An 11,257-nucleotide genomic window follows, 5' to 3' on the forward strand; every position below is an offset into this window, starting at 1 on the left:
TCCGCCGTGGTATCCAGTCATTAAGAACTCGATGACAACGGCATGTGGAATCTTGAAGAATGCGCGGAGGGCTTAAACCCTGCCACTATTGCTACCACCGCCGTTTTACGGAACGGATGATTTATTCGGCTCTGGAATAATAATAATATCGACTGAAATGTTAAAAGCAAATAAGGAAAAATCGTCCAAGCACACAATGAATAAAAACGACCGCAGCGTCATGCTTATAAATTTCGTGCAATGCCATCCGAGAAAAACATAATCATTTCAAACCGATACTCGTACACCATACGACCAGCGTGCATAGTAGTGCCTACTATGATTTTACATACATATTTAAGCGTGCAAGGAGGGGTGAATTCATTTTAGGAATGGCAAACACGTCGATTTCAAACTAATCATCGGGCTTGAAACAGTTAACATCATAAATCACGCGAATCACATTTTTGGTTTCGATCTAAGATTACACGGATAAGTGGTTAGCATATATTTAATGCGCTAACCGCTAAATAATTTTTCAAACAATCCATGGATGCCTCCATCTGATATTTTATATTTAGGTATGTTGTACTGACCATACGGATTATAGACGCCAAAGATCAGCTAAAAAACAAATATAAGTTATTGACTAGAAACCTGTAAACGACAATTTTAATTATAACTTTTAATATAGCTATATTTATTTTATAAAACTTCATTTTTTAACATTCTCTTATATTTAAGAAGAGGAAATCTTGACATTTTTTGTTTGTAAATTTCTGAAAAACAAATTAATAAACAAAATTGACGGTGATCCCTTGACCCACCGGATAAAATGGTACAGTCAGGGGAGTTTTCAACAACCCAAAAACTACAATCGGATTAATAAAGCCTATTATGTTTCTGAGTTGTTTTCACATTTGAAATTGTAATCGAAATAGGTACAGTGTACACTTCATTATATTATTAAAGAACCGGAACAAACTCTCAGAAGTTATAGAAATCATGCAACTAAAATGTTCTAAGATTTACAACAGTAAAAACACAAACAGTATACATAATAATGGCAACGCTGTCATAACATTCTGAGCTCCGCTTCGTAGCTAACATATTAAGATTAATTTTAAAACACAACATCCTAATTTAACTATAATAATTTGTTTTTAATAATTCATTTAATACATTTTAGCTCTTTCATTGAAAAGTACACCTAAAAATAAAAGATAAATGCATGTATTGCGTGGATGCGGAGAAATTAAAAATATATATATAATTTATGTTTGTGACTTAGATAGTTTGATGAATGTACTAAATAATTAAAAAACACAATTTTATAAGTTACAAAAACTAAAAAAAATAAATATTAAGGAATAACTAAAAAATGCATTAGTCTTTTTAGGTAATTTAGTTAAATTTTGGATAATATTAAATTTTAGAGGACTCATTACATACAATTTTAAAGGAGTTCCAGATTGGCAATTTTCACAAAAGTCAATTTTCATATTTAAAATTTAAAAGCTAAAACTTGAATGTATGCATAAAAGCAATTATCATACTTATCAAAATTCTTTAAATGTTTTGACATTTCCGACACTCTTCATTCCATAATCAATACTTTTTAACTTAACATCAAAGCTATAAGTATAGTGCATTATATACCTATTTATCGATTAAAATATGCCAGTACGCTGAAGAGTTGGTTTGTATTTACATAACATTTTGAATTACTCTCTGCAGAGTTTACTGACATTTGTTGTTTTTGTGTCGAAAATGTACTTACTTTAAAAAATATTTTAAGTTAAGAAAAACTAAACGCACTAAGGGAAACACAATAAACAGTAAATACAATTATTTTATTTCCATTATCTCCAACAACACATATTTTTAAACAAAGCTATATACTTAAAAATCTAAACTTGTACTTAAAAAAAATAATAACGAGCGACAAAATGTAATATAATTGTTAATAGAGGTATAAATGTTAAATATGTCACCAAAATGTTTTCTTAAGCAAATTAATCCACCAAATTTTAATTATATTCCTATTACAAAAATATGTAGCATTAAATACATTTAATAAACAATAACTATAAGAATATAATATAATTTAAACAAAAAAAAAATAATTTACTTTTTTACAAATGAGATGATTCTGATGTTTAGTCATCATAGAGGCATTTTTTAAAAAATATACTCCCGAAAAGAATTTTTATAAAATATAGTATTTTTGGTGATCAAATTAAAATTTTGAAAATCTTATTTATTGTTAGTTTCTTTGGCTGTAAAGGAAATAGTGAGAACTTCTTAAGATTGTCCCTAACTTTAAAGTTTTTTTCTAAGAAATGATTAAATAAACCCTTTATTCTCTTTTTTTGCTCTCTGCGAAATTTCTTTGTTTACTCTACACACCACATACTTATCAATTCCACACACTACTTCTTATATCTGTTACTAAGTAGTAACTCTCAATCCCTTTACCATGATCGTTTTAACCCTTTCAATACTACATTTTTTTCACTAACCTCCTAGACTGCGAAATAATCAATATATTTTATTTATTTTTATATACACACTAGAATTTAAAAGTCATTATCGTAAAAGTGGTAGTTCGATTTTTTATTTTAGTGTCCAAGCTATTAAACACTGATTACAGCTTACACAGTAGCAGAGGTTAATGCAAACTATTTCTAAAGCCCGTTAGAGGATAAGTAATTCAATTTAAAACCGTTACACACTAGTCGTAATTAATTCAAATCAAATAACAAATAAAGACAAGTAAAAATAAGTATTAATGCCAAATATCGTTGCATTTTGTACGATGAACGTTTATCAAACTACTATTGTCCTCAATAATTCTTTTTAACCCTTTAAAATTTTTAACTTGAGCAGGAAACTTATAAACATTTAAGCAAACTCTTGTTAGTGTCGGTAATAATATTATATTTCTCTGCTTTCTACATATTAATATCTAATTAGAACAAAAACACTAGGTCACAAACTTATCATATTGGTTTTTATCAAATATTGTAATTCATGTTATACACTCTATTCTAAAACGAACATTGAATAAATATAAATAGACAAACAATTAAGTTATAGTCATTAAAATAGAAATAGTAATTTAAATTCATGAATCAGGAGTATAATTTATTAAAATAACAAATGTAATGTTGTTTCTGTTTTATTTTTATCGGAATTAGCATATAATTTACGTGTTTGTATCAAAATAATAACTTGTATTTGACTTCGTGGTTTTGTTGAACAGTAGTTAAACATTTCGTGCAACTCGACTACTAAAAATAGATTCTGATTATTATGGTATGTTAATATGTTTAATTTTTTTTTTTAATTTTCTTTACGTCGCTGACATCATATTTATTAATTAACAATAAAATATAACGCTTAACGATTTTAAACATTAATCAATATGCAAAATTATGTAAATTATTGTAATTATGGAAGATTTTCTCATTTAATTCAATCTTATTGACCGTATAAAGAATAGACTATTATAATTGATTCAAGTGCAATAGTAGTTAACTATTCATTTCATATATATATTTATACTAGTTGATTTACTAACCATAAAATTCTTCAGTTCTATCTTAATTTACAATTCTGCGGTCATTAAAAAGTTTCATAACAAAAAAATTTAACACAATATTCAATTATTTGTTTTAAAAAACACAACGGGTATACTATACAATTAATTATTAAAAAACTAAAATAGAAGATCTGAAAACTAAGAGCAAAAAACTTGAATAGTCACAGTTCGCCTACTGCTAACGGCGTTAATTGGAGTGTCCCGAGGGGTTGATTTAGTCTGTTGAATAAAGTTAGTTTATAAAAGTACGAAATTCAACTATTTTATAACCGCTGTCGAATATTTGAACGTTCCAGGGCAAAGTGATCTAAGTGCCAAAATTCAATTTTCGGGAAAATTAAAAAAGAATTGTTCAGATGGGCTAAATTGGATAATTGATGCCAACGCGATCGGCCAGTATTTGTATAAATAAAGGTCGTTCGAATACTAATAGCAATGCGCGCTGCATTAGCGTTTCAAGATCACTTTGGTTTGAAACAACCATTTTTGAATGTTTAGCACATAAATCGCTTGCCCTAAAACGCTTCCGTTAAAATTATTTCAGAAGTGTTCTTTTTGGAAAATATATAGGGTGCTCAATGAGTTTGTAAAGTGTCTATTTTCACAGCCATATTTGATTTTAGCTTCTATTCAATAGCTAAGATAGTATTGATTTTATATTCATGTGTTTTTTTGTGTCTATTGACATGATAGCTTTTTTCTTGTGGACTGAATTACTCGAGTAGCGCCTTTACAGATCCAAAATAGTATGCAAATTATATTATTTTGGTTGGTCAAAAGTAGAAAAAGTCAACTCCTCCACCCTCAAAACCAGTAAACCGAAAAAAAATTGACCTACTATATATTCTAAGCTGCTCAACTGATTTTTTCCATGTAGCCACTATATAGTGCAGAAATCGTACTTGAAAGGTACTTTATAGGACTTAAAATTTTAAAAGTTCACCTTTACATAATTGTTAACTAAAAATTATATCGCTCTAACCCTTCTTTAAAATTAATTCCAAATTTGTATGGAATATTCTTCAGACAGAGTATAATTAATATGCGTTGACATACCAAAAATATCAATACCATAGGTAGGCATATAAAGTAGTTCATATAGTGTATTATGATTATATAACAAAATTGCATTCAAAATATTCTGAAATCTACAAGTCCATGGCGATACACTCTTTATAATTTTAGTTTAATTTTAACTTAAATATTGTTAATCTTCGCCTAATTTTATACAAATGAGTTAAGCTATACTAATAATTTACATTAAATGTTTTCTCTGATTATTTCATTCTATACTCCAACTGTATTATTTATACCAGGTTTTCTACTTATAACCTTCAGCTCATAACCTACTCATCACTAAATTTATACTTTAAATATTGCATTTCAGATACATTTTTATTTAGCTGTAAACAAATATAAACTATATCATTGAGATTAGTTTTAAATACGTATAGTTCTTGGCATTAACTAAAAATATCACATTATATTGTATATTTATAAAATGATGTGTTGTCTTGTTTATGAGTTGTATATTATAGTTATTTCTTTAAAAAATACTAAAAAAGTGTTAAAACCATGTGTATAAGTCATGATATCGTGACATGATTTAATTTAAAACATTTTATTAAAGGTATTACAATAGCGAGGAAATAATAATAATATGTCTAGTATGATAAAACTAAATTCGTGAATGATTTTTATAAAATAAATACCGGTTTGTAATTATACATTATTTAGTTTTTCTTCTGGCTGTCGATGGCTTTGTTCACGGTACTCTGAAATAAAAAAAGAGCTATTAGTTTTAGCATGTAAATTTATATGAATTTGATTTATAAAAACTAATAGTTATTTCCATATTTCTACGTTTTATATTTATTTTTTACTTAACAAATTAGATACCAGGTTTACAAGTTGCAGCCTATACTTGAAAATTATTATGATTAAAAAAAGTATTGTTAATGTAATTGAAATAAACATACTTCGGCATCTTTGGTGACCTTGATGATCTGGTCGGTAACTTTTTTGATGTCGTTCTTGTATTTATCATTGATCGGTTTGCCTACTTTATCATCAATATATTGTTTGGCTTCGGTGACGTACTTCTTCAAGTCCTTTTCGTATTCATCAATCTTCTCGGCGATTTTTGGGTCGGCATTTTTGAGTAGGATAGTTCTCAACTTGCTAAGTTCAGCTTCAAACTGCGAAACACATTACAGCAAAGTAAATATTATTTTCCTATAATTGAAGGCAACCTAATAGCTTTGATTCAGAAAGTACAATTTATAGGTGCTCATAGTTAAACACTAATAGATAATGTAAAATATATTGTATTCTTACGTCACTGGTTCCCTTAGTAATGTATGTCTTATAGTTGTCGATGATCTTTTGGGTATCAGAGTTGGGGGTGACTCCGACTAATTCTGACACGTGCTGGCTAACTGACAGACTAGATTGGGAAAATTGTTCGACAATTTTCTTCAATTCTTCTCCGTCGAATAACGAGGCGGACATGGCCTAAACATTTTTAATATTAATGTAAGACGCTACGTTTTCTGTTCTCTCTTAGAAAGTAATAAAATTGATAAATTTATTTATTCTACATAGTTTGTTTTTTTATTTAAAACAAATTAAAATACCAATTGTAAATCAAAACGTTACAACACCGATTTAAATTATTAAAAAATATTAACTTTTAAAACAATTCTAAATAGAATTTAACTAAATATAATCATATTTAGTTAATGGTACTACACGAATAAATAAATGACAAATAATAAATGTATCTTACTTGTCCGACCAAGACGACGGCAATGCACAAAACGAATTTTCCGTTCATTTTGATGAGTAGATGGCTGCAACAGTGATCAACTAATATTAACAAATGATCTACTCGTCTCGTACTGATCATATCCGACCGTTTACCCGACTTATATAGTCATCGTATTTAGCTGATACGATTGAATACTTGAACTCTCATTTGGTACACACCGACCACCTGAGTTTTTTAAATGGAGTGGAAAGAAAAAACCCAGGCTAGGTCGACACAACGAAGAGGTCAATTTCCATTGGCTGACGTCAACATTCTCAGTATGTATATTTCAATTTCGCATATTATAAATTAACAATTCCATATCACATTATAATTACCAACTCAGTTAATGCATTGCATTACATCATATAAGTATCAATAATTAATTAAAAATTGCAATACATGCCTATACGTTTTTGCTTATTAGGCCATTTCTTTTAGATCAATACTCTATATATTATTCTATTTATTCTGTAATAATCATTTCAGGTTCAATGTTTTATTTTTGCTATGATAGAGTAGTTGTACTTAATAAAAGTACATGCCGTTTTTCATAGTAATATTATGCCATTGTATATTTGATCAGTATTATATATTAGTTATAACAGATTTTGTGAATAAATTATCTTCGTTTCAACAATAAATACTTATGGTTTATTAAGAACTGAAGCTATAAAAATTAAATATTATTTGTATGTATTAACGATATTAAGAATAAAACGAGTCATTTAAATAGATCGCAATCATACATGCGTATACTAAATTTGTTACTAAATATTAAGATTATTACTTCTCATGTCGTAATGAACTCCTCAGATATATTTAACCTATCCGGAAAGCTTTTTTCAAGTAGCCTGTTAACAAATCAAAAATTGTTTGTCAAAAATTTAATTTATGTAACTAACAGCTGAACTTTTTACTTCTTGCACTTCAAAATTGAGCAATCTGTAATCTTATTCAAAAAAGTTTAATTCCTTCTAAGTTTGAATGATGGCATTCATTAGATAAAGCAGTACAGTAGACGGTTAGTACCACCAACCATCAAGCCCTTTCCCTTATAGAAGTTGTGAGTAATGTTTTTTTTTCGTTTTTGGTATGTAGGTTTTTAACAAACATAATCATGTAAAAAATATATTTCCTAAATAATAACTTTATATATAATTTTTAAATTCAAGTAGTTACACAATATTAGTTTGTGTCATAAAACATACATTTAAAATCATAAATATTGTTTTCATTTATTTAATAACCCATAGAAGAATAAAATATGATATTGTCAAAAAGTTTATTCATTTTTTAAAGCCAAGTTTTAGCGAAGATTAAATTTTAACAAAAAACAAACATTTAAAAACTATTGTTTAAGTATTGTGATAATATTTTAATAATATATAAATAACATTTAATCTCCTGCTAAAATATGGTTTTTAAACACAAATTTCTTGAAAATATTAAGTAACAGATTTTGCAGTATGAGATAATTAAATAAAAATAATTTAACAGTATAAAGTTAGTATATGAAAAATAAAATTTACAGCACATTTCGGAATTAAAAGCCATACGAAATTAATTGTTTTAACTATTAGTTAAAATGTTTTTATATCACTACAATAACTACTGTAAGCTAATAATCATTTATATTTATTTTATTTTTTAAATAACGGACAGTTAGTCCAATTTACAATGTGGATAACAGATATTATATAGATACAATAGAAATAGAACTAAGTCATAACTAACATATTTCTCCATACACGAATAAATTAAGATAAAAAATTAAGTAATTATAATAAGAATAAGAATATGTACAATAGGTTTATAATATTTGATGTAGAGAACATTTTGTTTCCGGCCGCGCATACAATGTATAACATAAACAATCTACATACTTATTCTTAGATAGTTTTTTTATTTTATTTGCTAAAATGATTAATACACAATGAATGTATCGGTAAAATTGATAAAGTATTGATAAAACGTTTAAAGGTTACTAGCCCGTTCAAATTCCAAGAAACAAAAATGCATTCTAGGTAACAGAAAGCATGACGTGCTAAATTTTACGATCGAATGAATCAAAATATATCATAACATGTTTTAACTCACCAAAAAAAATGATCAGCTATATACCTAAGAGTTTCAAGTTCAAATTCTAATCATCCGTTCATATAAAAATTTATTTTTAAACTTAACATAATCAATTATGGTTAATAAAAATTAAAAATAAACTGGTTTTACTTAAACCTCTCTAAATTCACTGATGTCTAGCAATAAATTACCAAATTTTTATTTTTCAAAAAAAAAATTTAATGACATCTTAACAATTTTATTCTATTTTGTTGAATATTTTCTTTTTAAATACATGTTCAGATATTAAACTAAACTTATTTTATAAAACTACACCAAATTATCCATTTGAATATACATATACCTTGACAAAAACTTTTGTAAAGGTACTTTTTAAATAACTTTTGAACAATTATACAAGCATATAAAGCAATGTTATTTTTTCAAAATACTAATTGCTAACAGAATATCTCGAAAAATATTAGAATTCCAATTTTTTTTATTTTTTTTTATTAATTGCTTTTGTGAATTCTAATTTGAATTTCATTATTTGATAGTACCAATGTGCAAACTACTTGAAGGTTTAACTTGGGATTTAGGTTTGAAATGTGTGTAAAGTTACATCTAGTAAGATACATATGATGTAAAAATTCAAATAAAAATAATTCTGAAGCGGTTATGAAAATCGACAGTCTACAAACTTTTTAAACATTGTGTATATTCTTATTTTTTCATTACAAACACTATTATAATGGTATCTATATAAAACGTTTGTTGATTACAATAAGAGCTGTTCAGCGGAGTGTTGTTTTTCGTCAAGTCTTTCTCTATAATAAAAAAACACTTTTAAGGCGCAAACATCGAAGAAGAAAAAACCCTTTGTTTCCAATACACACGTATACACATAAACGTTTTCTTGTCTCTACTTATTAAAACACTTCACATTTTTCTTTCTCCCCTGCCCGCCGCACACCGATGCTCCCACACCACTCTGTCCTATATCGTCGGGCCTTTGCTAATTCTTTCTCTTTTTCGCACTGTTTTTCATCCAACATATAAATCTCCCCTCTTTCTCTCTCTCTCTCTCCCTCTGTCGCACATCGCTTCCTCTTCAATCCACTCGCTCGCTCTTTCTCTCTCGCTTACTTTCACCCACTCATTCTTTCTTTCTGTTTTCCAGATAATAAGATTCCGCAATGACTGCGGAACGCCGGTGAGGTGGAGGCAACGTGACGGGCGGAAGGCGGACGATGGCGAGGGGCGCACTCATCAATATTCACGTCCCCTAACTTCCTCCACGTATGGCCCGGCCGCCGCCCATACACTCTGCCCACCCCCGTCGTCCACGCGCGTACTTACGTATATAGATATGTATATTTACTTTGTGTTTTTTAGTCTCTCTCGCGCGCGTCTTTTAAACACCCTCTGTGTCTGTGTGTTTCTTTTTCCCCGGGTCCGCCATACTCATTAACTGTGCAAGACCTCCATCGATTTCTTTGATGATGACGGCAAACGAACGAAACTCCACTGCCAACGCCACCAACATCATCAATGGTACCCATACCTCTCCCCCCCCCTCCACCCGTACGACCACGCCCAGCTAATTAGTTATTCTACCTGTGGGCAATTTTTCTTTTTTTTTTTTGCATATTACGTACTTTTTGCATACACGCCTCTCCGGTTTTCGGTAATCCAATTCTCATTCATTACCCATTCCCGTCCACACGACTTAAGTCTAATAACATAAAAAGTTAACAGTCACCGAGCCTGAAAAACCTTAATAATGTTTAATAGTTTTACTATGAATGTAGTCGTAGTAATTTATTTTCAAAATTATGTTCATAATATTATGTTATAGCCGTGGGTTAATTATAAATGGGTCATTTCTTATAAGAACGGCGGCAATGACCCTTTAACCTATTAAAGTTTACATTTTACACTACAAAATAAAACTATAAAAAGAAGTATCCCCTTTTATTTTCCGTAATACAAAGTAAAAACTACCCTTAAAGCTTTAACATTTAATAAAACCGCAATTTAATGATGTTCACTCGATATTACTAACATCTGTTATAATAAATTTAATTTATTTCATACTTTTATGAAAATAGACTTAAATAATATTAATGAGAAATTTGTCGTTTTAAATTCCTACTTAGGCCGTACTGCTAACGGTTAAAATATTGTTGTAAATTGTTGATTAATTTTTAAATTCTATGGACGCATATTAAACATAAGTATATTACTAATAACTATTAATAGACTAACTTAAGCAATTATACTGAAAATCAAGGGAACATTACGGAATTTCATTCTATCGTAAGTTTAGTACTTAATAATAAACAGGCCAAACTCCTCTACATGTAGGACGATTACTTCATCGCTCTATACTTTAACATAAATACACTATACCTATTGTAGATTTTGAAGGTTCGTGATTAATTAGCTAATCTACAATGTGATCAGCATACATACATATCGTTTAATATATAATACATAGATTATAATTTATTTATAAAATACAAAATATATCGTAAAAGTTAAATTAAATCAAACATTTAAAATACAATTATCATTACATTAGAGTATAATATAAATATAATAAACTAAAACTACACTAGTCGCTAAAAATGAATCTGTAATGAATTAGTTATTAATTATTATAAATATAAATTGTATACCTAAAAATAAAAAATAAAACATTAATTAATACAAAATTAATTTTAAAAAAACAACTAGTGATAGTATAACCAACAAAAAAAACACATTCTTGGAGTTCAATATGTTTTAAGCAGTTTTATTAT

At 28.2% G+C, this 11,257-nt stretch overlaps 1 protein-coding gene across 1 annotated transcript; it reads right to left on the reverse strand.

Annotated features, from left to right (window-relative positions):
• Window positions 1–5,163: 5,163 nt before the first annotated feature.
• On the reverse strand, window positions 5,164–6,514 carry LOC126835805 (uncharacterized). The gene is made up of 4 exons (XM_050568630.1): window positions 6,372–6,514; window positions 5,921–6,097; window positions 5,563–5,781; window positions 5,164–5,358 (listed from the first exon to the last, which is right to left on the reverse strand). Exons 1-4 carry the CDS (start codon window positions 6,489–6,491, stop codon window positions 5,317–5,319), a joined length of 558 nt encoding a protein of 185 aa, XP_050424587.1. The 5' UTR covers window positions 6,492–6,514; the 3' UTR covers window positions 5,164–5,316.
• Between the last annotated feature and the right edge of the window lie 4,743 nt (window positions 6,515–11,257).

The sequence above is a fragment of the Adelges cooleyi genome, unplaced genomic scaffold (genome assembly GCF_023614345.1).
Source record: "Adelges cooleyi isolate 19-005CV unplaced genomic scaffold, UGA_ACOO_1.1 ACOO_flye_CR_arks_rails_tigmint_CR_PRNA_23, whole genome shotgun sequence".
Lineage (NCBI taxonomy): Eukaryota > Metazoa > Arthropoda > Insecta > Hemiptera > Adelgidae > Adelges > Adelges cooleyi.

Excerpts from the sequence above, each read along its gene's own strand:
- LOC126835805 (XM_050568630.1), bottom strand. The coding sequence starts at position 6,491 with ATGATCAGTACGAGACGAGTAGATCATTTGTTAATATTAGTTGATCAC. Across the intron at positions 5,782-5,920 it reads TTACTAAGGGAACCAGTGAC|TTTGAAGCTGAACTTAGCAA; the intron begins GTAAGAATACAA and ends TGTGTTTCGCAG. Across the intron at positions 5,359-5,562 it reads AGGTCACCAAAGATGCCGAA|AGTACCGTGAACAAAGCCAT; the intron begins GTATGTTTATTT and ends TTTTTATTTCAG.